General features: G+C 50.7%; 6 protein-coding genes across 6 annotated transcripts; 4 read left to right on the top strand and 2 right to left on the bottom strand.

Moving 5' to 3' along the window:
* Window positions 1–55: 55 nt before the first annotated feature.
* BDQ94DRAFT_158033 (acetyl-CoA synthetase-like protein) lies at window positions 56–2051 on the top strand (the record flags this gene model as incomplete). Its single annotated transcript, XM_026768860.1, has 6 exons — window positions 56–666; window positions 723–1145; window positions 1189–1498; window positions 1564–1667; window positions 1729–1888; window positions 1941–2051. 6 exons carry the CDS (start codon window positions 56–58, stop codon window positions 2049–2051), a joined length of 1719 nt encoding a protein of 572 aa, XP_026628871.1.
* A 420-nt stretch (window positions 2052–2471) lies between these two features.
* On the bottom strand, window positions 2472–10150 carry BDQ94DRAFT_158032 (alpha-1,3-glucan synthase; the record flags this gene model as incomplete). The annotated part of the gene is made up of 7 exons (XM_026768859.1): window positions 2472–2520; window positions 2585–3098; window positions 3199–3404; window positions 3472–8587; window positions 8649–9451; window positions 9539–9714; window positions 9794–10150. The coding sequence occupies 7 exons, from the start codon at window positions 10148–10150 to the stop codon at window positions 2472–2474; spliced, it is 7221 nt and encodes a 2406-aa protein (XP_026628870.1).
* A 1686-nt stretch (window positions 10151–11836) lies between these two features.
* On the top strand, window positions 11837–13673 carry BDQ94DRAFT_185862 (alpha-amylase). Its single transcript, XM_026774995.1, has one exon. The coding sequence runs from the start codon at window positions 11941–11943 to the stop codon at window positions 13591–13593; it is 1653 nt and encodes a 550-aa protein (XP_026628869.1). The 5' UTR covers window positions 11837–11940; the 3' UTR covers window positions 13594–13673.
* A 61-nt stretch (window positions 13674–13734) lies between these two features.
* Window positions 13735–14805, bottom strand: BDQ94DRAFT_185859 (NAD(P)-binding protein; the record flags this gene model as incomplete). The annotated part of the gene is made up of 2 exons (XM_026774994.1): window positions 13735–14106; window positions 14164–14805. The coding sequence occupies 2 exons, from the start codon at window positions 14803–14805 to the stop codon at window positions 13735–13737; spliced, it is 1014 nt and encodes a 337-aa protein (XP_026628868.1).
* A 319-nt stretch (window positions 14806–15124) lies between these two features.
* On the top strand, window positions 15125–17599 carry BDQ94DRAFT_185857 (uncharacterized protein; the record flags this gene model as incomplete). Its single annotated transcript, XM_026774993.1, has 4 exons — window positions 15125–15492; window positions 15546–15856; window positions 15907–16065; window positions 16382–17599. The coding sequence occupies exons 1-4, from the start codon at window positions 15171–15173 to the stop codon at window positions 17597–17599; spliced, it is 2010 nt and encodes a 669-aa protein (XP_026628867.1). The 5' UTR covers window positions 15125–15170.
* A 327-nt stretch (window positions 17600–17926) lies between these two features.
* Window positions 17927–19044, top strand: BDQ94DRAFT_168173 (zinc-binding alcohol dehydrogenase family protein; the record flags this gene model as incomplete). Its single annotated transcript, XM_026770987.1, has 2 exons — window positions 17927–18465; window positions 18528–19044. The coding sequence occupies 2 exons, from the start codon at window positions 17927–17929 to the stop codon at window positions 19042–19044; spliced, it is 1056 nt and encodes a 351-aa protein (XP_026628866.1).
* Between the last annotated feature and the right edge of the window lie 33 nt (window positions 19045–19077).

Below are 19077 nucleotides of genomic sequence, written 5' to 3'. Positions count from 1 at the left end.
CGTATCATTCTTCCGCTAAGCCTCGTTAACTAAGTCCTCTATCTACTCATTCAGAATGTCCCTAGTCCGATCTCGATACAGTGTGAATGCACCCGAAACAGACCTCCTGTCCTACTTATTTGATTCGCCTTATAAGGATGCAGGATCCTGGCCGTCATCAGAGCCTCTTTTAGAGTCAGCAGCAGATTGCGATCGTTCAGGGTATTCAGTTGACCAAATCAAGAATATCGTGAAGCGAGTCGGCTGCGGCCTTGATCGATTGGGAGCAAGCGGCAAGCGGGTCATGGTCTACGGGGACGCGAACATTAACTTCCCCCTGGCTATTCTTGGAGTTATAGCTGCAGGAGCATCATGTAATGTTCTCGCGCCTGGTCCTGTTGAAGAACTGATTTCCCGGCTGCGGCAACTGGACTGTGACATTGTTTTTTTCGCCCCGCAGGATCGAGAGCTTGTCTGTACTGCTGCAGCAAGGTTGAGTATTCCTAGCGAGCGTCTTTTCATGGTTGATGAGACCATCGATGGCGAGAATATCGAAGGTTCGGATGATGGTGGTCCTAGACACTGGGGCCACCTCTTGATGATGCCCGGCGGTGACGATTATGAGTGGCCTAGACTTTCGCCTGCTGAGGCAAGGACAAGAACTGCTCTCCTGCTCTATACCTCAGGGTACGTTGACCTGCTATATGCTACCGAGCACTGATTTATTGTTGACGATGTTGTAGGACAACAGGATCTTCGAAACTTGCCGAGCGCACTCACTATGGTCTTATTGGGAACATTGAACAGACCCTACAGCACTACAACCTTCGAGAGAGGAACAAAGAAACCATATTCTGCAATTATAAGTTCTGCGGTATGGGATTTCTCATATTAGGGTTCATGCTCCCTTTGAAGGCTCGGTATAAGACGATATTCCCTACAAAGTTCGAACCAGAAAAATTCATGCAGACAATTGAACGATTCCAGCCTACCTGGTTGATGCTCCCTAAGCATCTGGTACGTGAGCTCCTGGCAAAGTTCGACAAGCCCAGCTTTCCCAGTGTGCAACATGTCCTCACCGGCGGCGCGATCATTCCCTATGAGATGATCGAGCAGTGGCAGCGACTACATGGATCTCAAGTGCAGAGTACATATGGAATGACCGAGTAGGTAGACCTCGTGTTATCCTCCTTATGATACGCAGATCAGGGCTTACTCCGTTACTGCACCAACCAGGGCGGGCTTTTATACCTTCCCCGATCCAACCCAAGTGGTAGAGGATGCCACAACAGGAGTCTTGCTTCCTAGTTTAGAGGCGAAAATCCTCGGTGATAATGGCGAATTGCTGAGCATGGGCCAAAAAGGGCATGTTTACATTCGGACCCCATTTCTTATGAAGGGCTACTTCAATGAACCAGAACAAACTGCGCAGACCATAACGGATGATGGATGGATTAAGACTGGCGACATTGGCTGGGTTGATGAGCGCGATCAATTCTATATTGTTGGTCGCCAAAAGGTATGTCTTTCCCAGCCTCATCTGTCTTGTAATTGATATCTTAATGGTTTGCGGCATATATTCAGGACCTATTCAAGATAAAAGGCGACAATGTTTCTGCAGCTGAAATCGAAACGGCTATCTTGCAACATCCGGATATTGCGGATGTTGCTGTTATTCCAGTCACTATGTAAGGACTGCATATTGCTTTATATGTTATTTGCCGTGCTAATATTTTTACTATTGTGCAGAAATGGAGATGAAGAGCCCGTGCCTCGTGGATATATTGTCAAGGGAAATGAGTCCCCCCTGACAATAGAAGAATTGATGCACTGGATGCGGACGGAACTCACTTCACGCATGCAACTCCTTGGCGGCGCTGCCTTCATCGAGGCAATTCCCATTTCAAATGTGAGTCGGCCATGTCTTTAGACTCAAATACTAGCTCACAGTTAGTCTCCAGGTTGGAAATAGCAAAGTCGACCGTCGGAGACTGTGTGAGATCGCCGAGAGAGAGCTGCAGGCCCTAAGCAATACGGAACAGGAGGCGGGCAAGCCAAACAACAGCGTTTGAATCTGCTCTATCTCTGGTCGCAATAATCGACCGCTCATAAAAATGAAAGGGAATCTCTAATTTGATCACCGGGATCTCATGGTGGACGCTTGCTTCTGTCGCTGGTGTGTCGGAAGATTCTGTTGGTATGGTTTAGTGCTTGCTGGGCATGGTTTGGTGAAGAAATGCTGGGCTGGAAGGTAGATTGGGAGTTGCCAACTTCAACTGAGACAATATCAAAAACTTACTACTGGGGAAGCATTCATTGAAGTGGCTGATATCTCCAGAAGAAAACCGTTTTCCAGGAATTATTAAGATATGGTATATACATGCATCGCTGCTCAACCCAAAACATGAAAATGTGGCATATCAACAGATGTCCAACATGCCGTCTTGTATGATTACTTCCATCTTTTCCAACATTACGCCATTCAGAACCCCTTAGGGCTTAGCCAGCTGCTCCTTACGGAAGAACAACAAGAACCCAGCACTGCAATCAATAAATCGTCAGCAAAAATACCCACCGCACCAGGGGAAAATTCAGATTTACATACCAAATAATCAACTGACAAAACAACCCAACCCAAAACCACGCATTTGCCACCGCACTCACTCCAAACGTCGGATCAGGCGAGATAGGCCCCGGGCCCAGCTTATTCGGCCCAAACCCTCTCGCCGCAATAGTAGCAATCGAGCCCAACACCTGGGAACAAATCAAAGTGAAGAGCATGTGCGTGCGCGTTAGCGTTTGGAGTAAAATAATTCCGAATCCCAGACCCTGGATGCTATCCAAGACGCCAAGCCAGAGCCAGAGACTGCGCGATGCGAGTGCTCCCCCGACGTATCCGCCGGATACCCATGGTAGGAAGTACCCGATACCGGAGATTCCCCACCAGATTTGAGCCCAGCGGGGGGCTCCGAGACCACAGGCTATTAGGGGTAGGGACCAGCTGTGCGCTTTGAGGTATTTGCTGACGAGGAAGAGGAAGCCGACCCACACGAAGCCGAAGAAGACGATACAAAGGATGCCGACTTGCCAGGCTTGGGCGTGGGTGGAGGACCAGAGGACTAGGTGTTTGTTAGTCGTGGTGTTCACTATATGGTGAGAGGGATAGAAGATGGGGGATGGGTGAAAGGATTGGGGTTGGAAATGCGGAAAGGAACGTACAACTCCAATTTCGGCCGTAGGGGGCACTAAGGAAGAAGTTCTGCAGGATGACGAAGACGAAGTTCCAAAGCACGATCTTTCGACGAAAGACTGCTTTGTAGAACGAGGCGATCTTGCCTGGGGCCTGGTGGTAGTAGTTGGGCAAGCCACGGAAGAGAAGGAACCCGATAATTGTTACGACTAGAGCAATGGGGTAGCAAATGGCACTATAGGGGATGAAGTTAGCAAATGTCACATGAAATGGGATAGTCGAAGCCAGGGGAGGAAACGTACGTCATCTTCCAAGAGCCAGCCACTCCAGTCGTCGTCGTCGAGACGCCCTCACTAGATGCGGTGCTCATAGAGGATCCCCAGTACCAGAGGGCAATGACATATGCCTGTTGCAAGCCCTGAACAATGCAAGCTCTGAATATCCAAACCTCCATGGGAGCACCACCTTCGTCGCCGAAGTTCAATGCGAAGAACAGGGAGCCACTGGCAGATGCAACCGCATACGCCCCGCTTCCGATATTTTGAATCCAGCCACGGTTGAAAGAATTATCGACCCAATGGGCGGACCCTATCAGAACGAATGCGATGCCGTAGAATAACCACGGGAGGGACAGACAAACGACGGATTTGAAATAGCGGTAGATCAACCACCAGCAAATCGATGCAATGAGGTAGGTCAAGGCAATGCCGTATAACTTCAATGCAGTTTCTCCGACTTGGCCAGTCAAGAGCGTAATTTGGTAGGAATTGGCAGCGAGGATCTGGCCTAGTGCAAGGAAGATGGAGTATACGGGCCAGTTACCGATGCGGATCTGCATCCAAAGCCTGATACCAGCTGGGGGGCTATAGTCCTTTCCGAGCAAGAATTCATCGTCGACTTCAGATCCATGTTCGTGGGAGCTCTCGGCATTAAAGCTGGACCCATCTTCCCTCGAAACAACGGAAACGGATCCCTGCTTATCACGGAAGACGGAGGGGGCTGGTGACTTTAGCCGACCCAATTTGGCGTCGTGGAATCGTTCGAACCACTCCTTTTCACTCTTAATCAAGAATTCCTCGATACAAAAGTCTGACTCGGAATTGCTACCCTTAAGGTTTTGCAACTTTTGCTCGAAGATATTGTAATACTCTCCCGTGCTATCCGTGAAAAACGGATCCACCTTTTGCAAGCGGAAGTCCTTCTTCTGTCCCACCACCATATCGACAGAAAGCAACGATGCTGTACTCATCCGGTTGCTGACCTCCTTGAGGCCAGCGGGAGGCAGCAGGCTTTGCTCGGCCATATTGGGTGACCCTGGTGTTCCAGGAACAGTCAGAGATTGGCTATCGCGGGCGAAGTGAGAGCTGGTTATGGCCGAAGACCCTGGTCGCTGAGCAGCTTGCATGCGACGGGCTGCTTCCAACTCCGCAGAGGTAGGGACATATTCATTGTCTGGGAAATCATCACCCTCGACATCGGTAGCCACATCTTCGGTATGTTCCTCCGTCACGGATAGCTCGTCGTGGGAAGATTGAGACCGGGTGGCACGAGGCCTATGACCAGGACCAGAGCGGACACCAAGCGAGAGTTTGCGTTGTAAACCTGAAACTGGTCTCTCGGTGGGATCGGATAGGGCAGCGAAGTCGCTGAGTCGGTTGAGGTTGGTGTAGCTGCCCTCACGGGAATGAACCATGGGGGTCTGTGTGCCCGATGAAGGCCAGAAAGCACTCGACGGCCTGGACGACACGCTGCTGCTTTGGAAGGCGCCCGTGTTAGGGGTCCGAGGGCGTCCGTTGCCTTTAGCTGTCTTGCTATGGACTTGTATGGACGTCGTTTGGAGGATCTCCAAATCCTCCACCCATTGCGCGACGGGGAATCGCTGTTTAGCTGAGCGAGCCCGCATTTTTGCACGGGTTGCCTGCTTAGATTCTAACGCGGCATCAATCGCTTGTCTAAATTGATCAAGGAGATGGTATGTAGAGGTTGATTCGACGTTGTACCACCATCCAGGCATTTGTCCCAGTCCACCAACACGAGCTCCCACGCCTAATGCACCCTTTCGACCGAATTCTACCGCCACAAGGCCGAACGGTTCGTCTCGGGAGGGAATCAAAGCGAACTCCGCCCCCGAAAATATGTACGGAGGAAGGGCAGTGAATTCCGGCCGTGAAAAGACTCGACCAGGGTAGATTTTCATCATCTGATCGAGCTTGAGCGCAGCAAACTTTCCGTAAAGATCAATGACAGGGCCAACACAGATTAGTTGTACCTTCGGATTGGCTTCAATGACCGAGGGCATGATATCCGCAATGAGGTCGACACCTTTTTGCATGGACCATCGGCCCACAAAAACGAACAACTCAGCTTCAGGGTCCTGGTTGAGCCCAGCCCACTCTTGCGCCTGAAGTTTAAGCGCACCACGACCTGCTTCATAATCCGGATCGACCGCGACGTCGCCTCGTTGGACTGCCATGGCTTGCTCCTTGCTCCATTCTCCCAAGTCAGAGGGGTCAGGATTGGGAAGGTTGCCCACTTTTTGCAATCCCCAAAAGATGGGGTACCGGGCGTAGGATCGTTTGCCGTACTTTTTCGACACGCCGACTGCGCCAAAGCCACGCTGGTGGATGCGTAGATAACTGGCTCCGGCATGCAACAGGTTAAATACCTCACCAAATTGCACATATTGCTTCATAACGTCTGCACTGAGGTTGAAAACTGACTGTACCTCTTCACGTTCGGTGGCTGTTCGGACAGGCCAAAGACCCTGGAATTCCGCATTGTGTAGGGAGAGGCAGACGGGAATCGTCTCCGGGAGCAGGTAGAGGGGTGCCAATGAGCCGTGGTAGTCGTTGATGTGATACAAATCGATGGGGAAGCGCTTGCATACAGCTGCAATACATTGATTCCATGCCGAATAATAGACAGCACTTTCCAGATCGTCCATGCGCGCGGGGTACGGATTTGACTTTGTTTGTTGGCGAAAGACCGGAGCATCGAGGAGGATGTAGGTGATGTTGTTCAGGTAATGATATTGCACTTGCACCTCATACTCCGTACCCATAAGTGTCACCAGAATTGACTCAGCTGGGGTGTCAACAGGGTACTCAACGTCTCCCACACAGGGAACCACCCAAATGAGATCCTGGTGGCTAAGGGTCTTTCCCATTAACTGCGCCATCACACCAAGACCTCCGATTTTGATCTTAATCGCCCAGTCTTCAATATCGTACTCCATGGTGGCGATCAACACCATGCGGCGCTTACCAGCGGCCGCAGCAGCGCTGAAAGGGGTGGCGGTTTGCAGCAAGCCTGATTTATTGGCTAGTCGCATGATGGGGTTGAGACGGTTGTAGTCCCCCCCACCTGGAGTTTTTCTTTCGAACCTTCGGCGCAGGGCAATTGCGAAGCCAGACTGCTTCTGGTCCACACCAACCTGGTTGAACTTGACTTTGTAGAAGGACTTGAGGAAGACCCAGAAACACGCCGCAGCTGACAGAGGGGGAACGATCCAGAATAACACAAACATCGCAATCTGCGTCGCTTGGTGTCCTACCGGAACTAGTTGGAACTTCTGGGTGGCATCGTCGATGATAAGCTTCCAGGAGATGTAGGGTGAAGGCGGATGAGCTGTTATATTGATTACCGTTTCGGAGAGGGACGATGGAGGCATCCGATCAAGGACAGAATCGTTATCAGCATCACCCATCACCCATCCTTCATCCGGCGAACCATCCGGGTTCATTCCCCAGATGCTGACCTGCCCAATTGCTGGCCACTCATAAGTGAAATGGTACTTCCACAGCCCATCATCTGCATCCAGGCGTATCTCGCTATCCAATCCGGCGTCGTATCCGTATTCATTGTAGGGACCTTCCCAGAAGATATGTGGAAAGCGTCGAGGGCCCTTCTTCCAGTCTGTATCGCCTTCCTGCACGTAGTCGCTGCTACCCGACCATCTATTCCAGTATTCGGCGCGGACGTGATACCCGTCCCAGGCTTGCTTGCTCGTGCCAGACCAGGACAACTCAGATATGGTAGTGTTTCCACCTGTGTAATCCATCCAGTCCGAGTAAGTGGAGCCCCAGTTTGTGGTGTATCGCCACTTGTCTGCGCCAGCAGCATGATGCTGGATGTATAGCGAGCCATTTTCGTATTTGTGAAGCAGGCTGCTGGAGTAATTGGCGGTCGTATATATCATCGGGTTGTCTATTTGACCGATTCTGAGGAGAAAGTGATCAACTGAATCTGTGGTCTCGTTCTTGTAGGTGTTACTAGCGTTGTTCACGGTTATGCGATGAATACCATTGTACACGCCAGTCAAGTTTCCTTGCCATACCCAGGCGCTAGGAATGAATCCGGGCCAGTCGCTGCCGGTCTCGTTGAGTGTAGCGGCTTTACAACTGACACTGTCCGTGTCTATCGATGGAGTTTTCCCTGCCTCGGTAGAAGAATTGACGTAGATGGAACTCGTGACTGAATCACAGTTCATGGCTTCGGAGAAGTAGATCTTGATTTGAACCGATTCATCCTCATCAGGTGCAACAGTGGATCGCACGGGAGCATCATGCCCCGGGGACAAACCAGTGATCATAGGCCGGGGCTTGGTAAACTTAGCACGCGGGACATACGCGCGGAACTCGTAAGCCTTCATCGTCATGTTGGAAAGACAACCGTTATAGGCCGTAGACCCATTGATGCCAAGCTTTTGCGGACTGCTGCTCAATTCATGTTCATCGAAGGGGTAGAAGAGGTTCTTGACCCAGGTTCCGGTGTCGAAAGGAGATATCAATGCACTGTCATTGTCACTGCAATCGAATGTGTAGTCGATTGTCCGGTTAGTATTGTGATACACTAACCAAACCGCCTGGTTATTGCCTGTTCCCAGGTCCTGGAAGTCAGAGCTAATGCCACGGAGAACCGACCAGAGACCGGTTTCGGTAGCCGTTCCGTTGGATCCAGGGTAGTATACATTTTCGGTGTGATTCGACAGTTTGGTAACATTGTAGCCGTCATTGAGCACGGGGAAGTCGACGCGCATTTGGTACATGTGTTTTATGATGTTGCGAGCTGGGTGGGAGGGATCCCGATGGTCATAGGTTACCGTGATATCCTCGCACGCGTGACGACCCCTTGTAATAGGCCAGTCGTAAAAGGTCGAGGAGTCGAGAGAAAAACATCCGTGAGTGTGCCAGGCAGTAGCCGGCGACATGGATTGTCGTCCAAAGATGTAATTTGACGCAGTAGCATCCAGGACATAGAATGCCTGTTCCTCTCCCCACAGCAGTAGAGGAATCCCGGGCAGAAGCAAGGTTGTAACGAATTGACCAAGCAGCTGGCGCTCGGTTCCCTTCTCCAGCGTTGGCCAGCGAAAGACATCTTGGTTGGTGACACCGTACATGTGTCGAGGATCAAATTCACCTGTAGCTATGGTCAGATTTTTCCTTGCTTTTGTTCTTGAGTGTTCGAGGTGAAGAATTACCGGTGTTAGGATTGATGAAGTCATTCGAGATCAACATCTCGTTCCAGGCAGTGACAAATTCCACCGATACATCGTATCCGGCGGACAAGCTGCCGTCCATTCCCAGGAATCGTTCGAGATTTCGATAGATCGAATAATGAAATGCGGCACCATCGATAGCATTCATGCCCTCCTCTCGCAGGAAGTATTGCGGCTCTGAGGTATTCGTGAGGTTCATGGCAACCTCAATCGAGGATGGATACTGATCAGGTTGCCGACCCCGCCCTAAATAGACCGATCCAAAGGTGTTGCCACCCGTAATTTCTCCAGCTATGAAGAAGTTCTCCTTCCCTACTGCCCGGGCGCATTCGCGATAAGCAGCTGACATATCACCCAAAGCATCAACTGTAGCCTGCGTGGCTTTATCGTAGCGGAAACCATCGACATCAAGCTGGTATATCACCAGACACGAATGCCGGATCAGTCTTTCTCGGACTGACGGGTGCCATTCACGCAGGCGGTCCTGCACGGAAGCAAACTTGGCCAATTCACGCTTCCAGTCTGGAAACACTCCGAAGGCCTCGATATCACCATATTGATCGAAGTCACTGTCGTAGCAGCCAACCAGGGAATCGGTGACCGTCTTCTGGACGGGATAGCCGTTTTCATACCAGAATCGGGGATAATCGCAGGTCTCGTTATAACTGTTACCGAAATCGAAATCTACGTATCGCCGAGCGGTCTTCCATTCGACTTTATGCTCGTCCACTGTGAAAGGCGCCGAGGTATTCAGGTAACCCTCGAATCCGATCAGATCTCCCATTCTATGGAAGTCTCGTTAGATGCCATTGCTATAGCGGTGCTTCCTCATTGCATATGGAATAGCAATGGGGAATAATGGGAGTACATACGTCGCAAGCGTGTTGTCGAAAATGACGTACATCCCACGTTTGTGGATCTCCGTGATTGCATGTCGCCATTGTGCCAGATTTCCGTAGTGTCCGTCGAGCAAGGTCGTATCCAGCGCTGAATAGCCATCATAGCCCCAGGGTTGATTCATGAGAACTGTGCCAGCCAGATAAATTCCCTAAAGCCGGAACTGATCAGCAAATCGACCTCAGCTTCCCCGATTCCCGACAGCCGGGAGTTCCGTTCCCTTAACCGACCTTGATGCCCATTCCCTGCAAATAATCCAGCGTATCGACGAGACCAGCTACATCTCCGCCATGACGCATTTGTGTTGACCAGATATCATGTTCCCATACTGAATTGTTGTAATTATCGTTGGTTGGATCTCCGTTCACAAAGCGATCAAGCATCAGGGTGTAAAACGGGAATCGCCAGTTATCCGGAGACGGAAAATAATCACCGGTGTGGTTTGGCCATTGCCCCCAATAATCTGCAGGATTTGTCGCAGTTTTGTTCTGGTTCAAATTATAATCTGCGAGCGATGCATTGTAGGGCCAAGCGACAGCCTGCCAAGCCGTCGAGGCAAGGACGAGGCCGGCGAGCACCCGCTTCATGTTGGCTGAAGCGCAACAGGCCACTTCTCGCAATTGAACAACAAAATCCAACTTGTTCTACGAGCCAGTCATAAGTACACACTTTCGAAAGGCTTACAGCATTCGAGACAGAAAACGAGAGACGCTAATAAGGGTATCTCGATGTCTTGTTCTTGAATAAGCAAAGCTAGACAAGGACCAAGAGCGGCGACCGAGCGGTCCGAAACGAAAGGCGTGTGTAGAGGTGAAAACGAGTGAAGAAACACAGAATGCAAACGAAGGATGAACAATTGGGCAGCTGAAGTCTGCAGTTGCGAATGGATGGGAATAAAAACGATGGTAAAATTAAAGTAAGACAGTCTGAGGAAACGAAGAAGCCAAATATGGGGAGACCAAGGCCAACTGCGCCCCCAGCAGAAGAAGGACTGATAAGTCTTCTCGCGGCTTCCAGCTTGTGTCCATCGATCATATCGATAACGCGACTTGACCCAGTGATAAGTCTTGGCCAGCCCTGGCCTACCCTGCTGGGCCTAATTCGAGCCACTGATTACGAGGCCATACGTACTCTCCAGGTGTTCCGCACGGCCTCATGGCAACACGATTCAGTACCCACGCCCGAACACCAAATTTAGCCCGGTCAATCCTCTGATCATCCGAAATCTGAATCTCAAGATCGAGGACACAGATACTGGCCCCTTCTCCTGCCTCAAGTCAGGCACTACACAAACTGGTTTTCCTGCATGGGAGACACACCCAAACCCCGCCCGAATAGATTAGGGTGGGAAATTAAACAGCTGCCTGGGAGCCAACGGCGTGGCAGAATTTTTCCCTGTAAGTCCGAGTGGCTTTTTCGGATGTCAGGTTTAGGGGCAGCTCTAGGTTGCTGTGCCTGGCCTGGCTCGGACTTATAATTTTAGTCGCTTGGCCGGCAAAGCTTCTATTCGAAGACAGTGGCCGAGTGGAGATAAGAGACGCTCTGTGAAAGGCTGTTGTCGGCACTAACCAGGTACTAACTAGAACTAACCTCAACTAACCCAGGCGTCGACTCCACTGCATCCAAACACCATGACAAGGCCTGTGGGGGCCGGCCCGGCAGACTTACGCAATTGCCACTGGACCACGCATGGCCTCGTCACTATCACACCAATCAGCTGTTCCACGCATGAACGCTCTCCCAGCCGAAATGTGGGAAGTTAATTTGCCTTGTCCACTTCGCCCTCCAGCGCAGCCCTGCCCTCACGACAATCAGTCAATCTCCCGTGACAATCCCAGGGGATCTTCGTGTTCTAACGCTGCTAACCGTTCTCGAATGTTCGGGTGAACTGGAGTACTAGAGTAGATTCCCATCGAGCGTTACAAATTTAGATGTCGTCTTTATTTTTGGTCCGCGTTGGGGGTCGTTGAAAGTGATGGATCAGGGCTTCGGGCACGCGATGCGAACGAGGGTGGGGGAGAGACTACCTATTTATGGTACCTCCGGCTTCTACCGGCCTTGTCTGCAGCCCCCGGTCTGGCGCTCTTATCTCTCTTGCTAAGTTGCTATAGCTATCGGGGGTCCGCCCCCCTGAATCGCGTTGCCTTGACTTGTCATTCTTTCTTTTCCCCGTTATTGCAACGGGAACAGCGCAACCGGCCTCAAACATCATGCTCAGCGGCCCGTTTGGCTGAATCGCGTGAAATTGAAACGCTTAAAACACATTCGTTAGAGTAAGCTGTTGCTTGTCATAATTCATTCGGTCACCCAAGCCCACCCACGGGAAGCAGAACCTCCACAAGGGGGCACAGAGGGTTGATCGAGGGTAGTACGGCCAATGATGTTTCGAAAATCCGCTTCCCTCCTGGGCCAACGGCTCATGGCCATTTGTCTCCTGTGCTGGTGCGTTTCGCTAGCGACCGCCGCAAGCACAGAAGAATGGAAGACGCGATCCATCTACCAGACGATGACGGATCGGTTTGCCCTCACCAACGGTTCGACCACCGCACCATGCAATACTACGGTAGCCAACTACTGTGGCGGGTCTTGGCAGGGGACGATCGATAAGCTGGACTACATTCAAGGCATGGGGTTCGATGCCATCATGATCTCTCCCGTAATTAAAAACATTGCGGGGCGATCTAAGGACGGTGAGGCCTACCATGGATACTGGCCTCTGGATCTATACGAGATCAATTCTCATTTCGGAACCCGCGAGGAACTGTTGAAGCTGAGCGAGGAGATCCACGCACGCGGCATGTACTTGCTGCTGGACGTTGTCATCAATAATATGGCTTATATGACGGACGGCGAGGATCCTGCGACGACCATTGACTACAATGTTTTCCCTCAGTTCAATGGATCTTCATACTTCCACCCCTACTGCCTTATTACGAACTGGAACAACTATACGGACGCGCAGTGGTGTCAGACTGGTGACAATTATACTGCACTCCCAGATCTGTACACAGAACACACCGCGGTGCAGGACATCTTAATGGACTGGAGTAAATCGGTCATCAGCAATTACTCCGTCGACGGGCTACGAATCGACGCTGCCAAGTCCCTCACTCCCAGCTTTCTGCCTACATATGCGAGTACCGTGGGCGGATTCATGACCGGCGAAGTCATGGATTCGAACGCCACCAACGTGTGCAAATATCAGACGGATTACCTGCCAAGTCTTCCCAACTACCCCCTCTATTACTCCATGATCACGGCCTTCCTCAACGGCGAGCCTGCGACCTTGCTCGAGGAAATCGCGACGATCAATGATCTTTGCCCGGATACGTTCGCAATGGTCAACTTCATCGAAGATCAAGACGTTGACCGATGGGCCTACATGAATGACGACATCATGCTAGCTAAAACTGCACTGACCTTCATGATGCTCTACGACGGTATTCCCTTGGTCTACCAGGGTCTGGAGCAGGCCATTGCCTATTCCAACCGAGCGGCCTTGTGGTTGACGGATTTCGACACCAATGCGACGCTTTATAAACACATCAAGAAACTCAATGCCATCCGCAAACATGCCATCAACCTTGACTCCAGCTACATCAGTTCGAAAACATATCCCATCTATCAAGGAGGTAGCGAGTTGGCTTTCTGGAAGGGTAACAATGGACGCCAAGTCATCATGGTTTTATCTACGGCGGGCTCGAATGGTTCAGCTTATACTCTGACACTACCTGTGAGCTATGGGGCTAGCGAGGTGGTCACAGAAGTGCTGAACTGCGTCAACTATACGGTCAACACTTACAGTCAATTGGTCGTGGACATGGATAAGGGCGAGCCTCGGGTCTTCTTTCCCGCTTCGATGATGCCAGGGAGCGGGCTGTGTGGCTACAATACTTCTAATGTGACGTATTCTGAGCTGAGACTTGCTGCTGTCGGTTCGTCGTCGTCTGCTGGTAGCCACTCTGTCATACCGTCTGCTGTTGCTTCGCTTTTCATGGCGATTGTTGCATTTTTGGCATTCCCGATTTAAGTTCATATTTTTTCTACTCAGTTTTATACCAGCAAATAATACGATGTCCTATGAACATGTACACGATTTCAAGACCGGAGATAGAATTATATCATTATATCCCTAGTACCCCCTTTCCATATCCTTTCCTGCAATAAAGGCCTATTTAGCATTAGGAACAGAATTACGAAGCACAGTCTCCTCAGTTCGCATACCCGCCCACCTCCAGCAATTCCCCCACAATTTCTCCTGTGCTTCACGATCTTCGCTGAGCGCCGCAGGCGCCACCTTCTTGACTCCAACGAAATACCCTCTTTTCCCTCGGAACTCAGCCCCAACACTCACAACAACCAAATCGTGCCCAGCGTCCTCAATAGTACGAAACATCGTAGTCATGTACCTCAAAACGGGCATCAGACACTCAACAACCCTAAACAACCATCGAGCCGATCTTTTCTGCCCCGCTTGCGCCCTCGAACTCGGGAGACCACCTGGGTCCATAGCGAGGGCAGTGACACCCGATAGCCGGTCATCCTATAGAAAGCGAAAGTTAATCAACGTGCACTTCGACCGGACAACAAAAGTACATACCTCCTGCAGCCTGCGATTGAGATCCATCGCCAACATAACATTCGCCAACTTTGCCGTACCGTATCTCTGAAACCCTTTATCATGCACAAGAGTCGGCGGATCCGGCGGGGGATGCACCAAGTCGTCCATATTCTCAGGAAACCCCGGTCTGAGAGAAGAAAGCGGGTTCGGCTTTTCGGGGTAATGGGTGACGGAACCAAGGAGGACGATGCGTCCGGATGTCTTGTTCATGCTTCCGAGGAGTCTCAGAATCAAGAGGTAATGAGACAGATGGCATACTTGGAAAGTGCTTTCGTAACCGTCCGTCGTATAGACCTGTCCTGCTTCGAAGGAGAAGGTCGCGGCGTTGCAGATTATTGCTGAGAGGGGAGGAAGTCTCTTTGAGAGGACTTGGTTAGCTACTTGATCTGCGAAGGAGCGTACGCTGGCGAGGCTCCCGAGATCGAGGGTCTCGAGGTGGAAGTTCGCTTTGGGGTATTTGGCAACTAGGTTGAGGAGTTTTGCGGTGTTTGGGTCATGCTCTGGGGAGGCGTTTCGGACGGTGGCGACTAGGGTCATTTGAGGATAGAGGGATAGTAGAGCTTGGATGAAGCCTAGGGCTAGAGAGCCGTTTGCTCCGGTGATGAGGACTGTTTCGTCCATCTGGAGGTAGTGGACTGTCTAGGAAACTGAACCTGGAGAGAAAGGGATGCAATAAAGTCTGAGGAAATGAGGGGAGGACATGATGCTTATATATTCGTCCATCATGGCTAACTTCCAGTGAAAAACTTCTCAATAGATGGTAGAATCTATGTATACGACATGAGCATAGGGAGTTCGGCCAATCACAAGCGTGAGTCTATCCAGAATAAGCATTAAGCCTCATTGAGCAGGCGCAGGTCTTGGCAAAGTTAGATAATAGATGCTTTGTCAGCCATGTCAGCTGCGCAGCTTCATTTCAAATGTCATCCTAAATATTATCCAGCTCGCTATGAAGCAAATAATTTGAATGGTGTTCGTTCTTCAGGATGACGCACCGGGAAGCACCATTTATTAATGTCACACTCGTTCCGAAAGAGAAGGCCGCATTGACAGAGTCACAACAGCGAATTACTCGCTCACATGCCGCTCGCTCGGCGCATGCCCGTGTCCGACATCGGCGGATGATAGAGTATCAGGCACAGAAGCGGGGGAGAAGAGACATACGAGACACTGTTATGGGTAGTTATCCGGGCCTCCCAGGAAGAGCACCGTCTGGGATTTCCACGTTACTTTCGGCGGACAGGCGGGACCCTTTTCTTAGCTTTGCCAGGGGTTTAAACCCAATAGAACAATTCTTGTTTGATCATTGTATGGCCTCTCAGTCGAAGCATCCTGATTAACTTTACTGGCCATCGTCAAAGATGTCAACGTCGTCATCCCTCTCATGCGCTGCAATGAGAGCGCAATATTCTTCGCGCAGCGCATGATCAGACTTTGGGTTCCCACTGCGATCACAGAATCAAGCCTTCTTGATATCATCCTGCTTGCCGCATGTCGTCACTTATCTATTGCATATAGACAGGGGTCGCAGGAACAGCAGCGTATCTTCCAACAATTGACCTTTCAGTACAAGTCCCAGAGTCTGCATGCACTAAGGCATGCCATCTCGGCTGAGATGCCGATGCTGACTGATTCAACGGTCGCTAAAGCTATAATGCTTGCCTATGATGAAGTAAGAGTTCACCTTCGGATGTTTCCGGTGATGGCGCTAACAAGGAACAGTTATATGTTCGAGATGCAAAAATGCTCAAGCATCATGTAGACGCAGCCGTGGAAATGGTCACGCTGAAAGGTGGGCCCCAGACACTAGGTCTTGATGGACTCATGGAGCATTTCCTTCTAAATTTGATTACCAAGACGAGAGGCGACCTGGAACTTTCGGTCAGGACACCCTGGGAGGAATAGGAATGTTAGGGCTCGCTGTATTGATTACTATAACAGTATTACCAATATTCCAAACATTTTAGGCTCCCAATTGGCTATTAATCAGACAAATCACGTCCATCCATGCTTTCCGGGCTCGATCGTATAATACTTTGTAAGACAAAGAGATCTGCCCAAGTGGCTGATGTCAGATGATGGCAGTGGTCCATCCGCCTCCGCTGATCCACTTTTGTCCGCAACTCAACCGCGACACACATAAGCCGGGGGCTGATAACATCAAGACCCCGCAACTACCGCAGTCAGATCACTCTAGTCGAGAGCGGACGTAACCATGTCGCTCCGCAAAAGTTCTTGCTTATCATGTGTTGCAGCCAAACGTCGGTGTGACCTGGAAAGACCCAGTTGCGCCCGCTGTCGGAAGAAGAACGCTGCGTGTCAGTACCCATACCCACCTCCACAGAATGCGGAGGATCAGATCACAGTACCCGAGGACCGCCAACATACCCGTAATGCCATCAACTCTGGTATCTTGGAAGCAAGCGATATCATGCTTGTAGATAGCCGCATAGACCGATCTACGGATCTCTATCCTAGAGAGGAATATTTCGACCCACTCCTATGGTTGCCGGACGGTCCGACGAGCCCGGCTCAGGCCTGGGCCATACAACCGGACGAGTGGTTGTCTCTCGCAAGGGCATTAGATGGATCATCATCCGCATTACTGCCCCGACTGGAACGCAGAGTCTTGGAGTTTTGGCCTCGGGTCAACGATACGCAAACCTGGCGATTTTGCATCCGAACGTTTCTAGGCTATGTCGATCATTTCTTGAACACCGGCACACTGCCTCTCGTTGAGTCACTGTCAACCCGTCAAGGGGATCTTTCGCCTGTTCTGCTGGAAGCCTATGGAGTTTGTGCCGCATATCGCACCTGTCATCGTGCAACCCAACCTTTCTACCTCCAGTTGTTAAAGACAGGAATCAATAATGCGGGCACGAGAGACTTGTCGCAAGCGGAACTACAGCATCAACTGGATCACCTGCAAGCTTTGATTCTTTATTATGTTCTTTTCCTTGCGGGTGGTGTCAGTGATCAGTCCATGTTTATCCAGCTGGACTACACGTTAGCGCAGACAACAGCCAATCTAGAACGAAGAGAATTGGAACTTCGGCAGACATCTTTCGCGAACTACGTGGAGAATCGAGTGCTTTGTGAAAATACTCGGCGACTCATCTTGGTGTCTTACCTGGTGCGTGCTGTCCATGCCGTGGTTCATTTTCATAGATGCGACTTCATCAAATATCTGGCGGGTCTACCGGTTTCCACTCAGTCAAACGCGCATCTGTACATAGAGAGGGATTTTATTGAAGGACGAACCCCTGCACAACTGACATCCGGGGTTGTGTCTTATGATGAATTTGTGAGTGTCTGGGAGCAAGGGGGACTGCTTCATGTGGATGATTTCAGATTCCTTTTGCTGGTGGCGTGCAAAGGGTTGGACATGGTGCAAGGGAAATTACTTGGTAGCTGAGTGTAATTAATCTATGTTCAGTGTACTAGCTTTGACTGATAGTGATACAAAGCAACGGTAACCTTACTCGTACGAAGGGGCATCTGGTCAGTAATGCTAATTATCAGAGCGGACAAAAATGGAGACTTATTCGTATCCATGCGGATCAGCGACGGCTGATTGACAGCCAATGCGGAGGAAAGTGGGTCCCATACAGCCCGTCATTTCAGAAGATGTTGAAAGTCCCGACTTGGTTCTCTATATAAAGAGTGTAAGACCCACGGCTCTGAAGTAAGCATATCATTCAAACAGAGACATCTATTTCCATTTCAAGCATTCTTTCCAGTTATGCAGTCCACCCAAACAGCAGTCATCACCCTATCCCTGGGCCACGCAGCCTTCGTCACTAACCACGGCATCCCGAAACCACGCCACGATGAAATCCTCGTTCGCACTGCTGCCGTGGCCCTGAATCCAATTGACTGGATGCTTCTCGGAAGCACTCCGTCGCCAAATGCAGTCATGGGCCATGATTACGCCGGCACCGTTGTCGAAGTGGGCGAATCCGCCCAAGAGAGATTTAAAGTCGGGGACCGCGTGTGTGGACTCGTCAAGGGAGCAGATAGAACCCGCCCCGAAAGTGGTACCTTTGCAGAGTATATTGTCGCGAAAGCCGCGGTTCAGATCCGCATTCCCGATGGGGTCAGTTTCGAGGACGCAGCTACCGTGGGCGTCGGAGCCATTGCCGCTGGCCAGTGTCTCTTTGGGCCATCATCACTGAATTTACCGTGGCCTGAGAACCATTCCCCTAGCGAGGGTCGCGATACAATTTTGATCTATGGCGGAAGCACAGCTTCGGGATGTTGGCTGATTCAAGTTGCGAAATTGTAAGTTATCTCCTATGCTATGTTCCCGGGAGAGACAGAAAGCTAACCATGAACACCAATAGAGCCGGATACACGGTCCTGACAACCTGCTCGCCAAAGAACTTCGACCTCGTGCGCCAATACGGCGCTGATGCAGTTTTCGATTATCGTGACCCTCGATGTGCGCAACTGATTCGGGAACATACTAACAATACTCTCAGTATTGTATGTGATACTGTGTCAACGCAGGATTCAGTTCGTATCTGTGAGAAAGCCATTAGCGATGAAGGTGGTCAATATCATTCCCTACTCCCGGCAGAAATCAGCCGTCCGAACGTGAAATCGACTTTCGTCAATTGCTGCACGGCTCTTGGTGAGCCATTTGAGTACGGATCAGACTGCATGGTTATCCCTGTCATGCCGGCGGAATTTGAATTCGCGCAAAGATGGGCGGATTTGGTTACTACTCTTTGGTCTCAGGGGAGGATCAGGACATTGGTTGTGGAGAAGCGTGATGGCGGGCTGAGAAAGGTTCTTGATGGCCTGGAGGATTTGAAGAATGGCGCTGTTAGTGGCAGGAAGCTGGTGTATACGGTCTGAAATAATTAGGGTTTGTGTCTATCGATTGGCTTG

This window comes from Aspergillus welwitschiae (assembly GCF_003344945.1).
Source record: "Aspergillus welwitschiae strain CBS 139.54b unplaced genomic scaffold BDQ94scaffold_8, whole genome shotgun sequence".
Lineage (NCBI taxonomy): Eukaryota > Fungi > Ascomycota > Eurotiomycetes > Eurotiales > Aspergillaceae > Aspergillus > Aspergillus welwitschiae.
The sequence above is the reverse complement of the archived record's forward strand: the minus strand, read 5'-3'. Positions and strand labels throughout refer to the sequence as shown.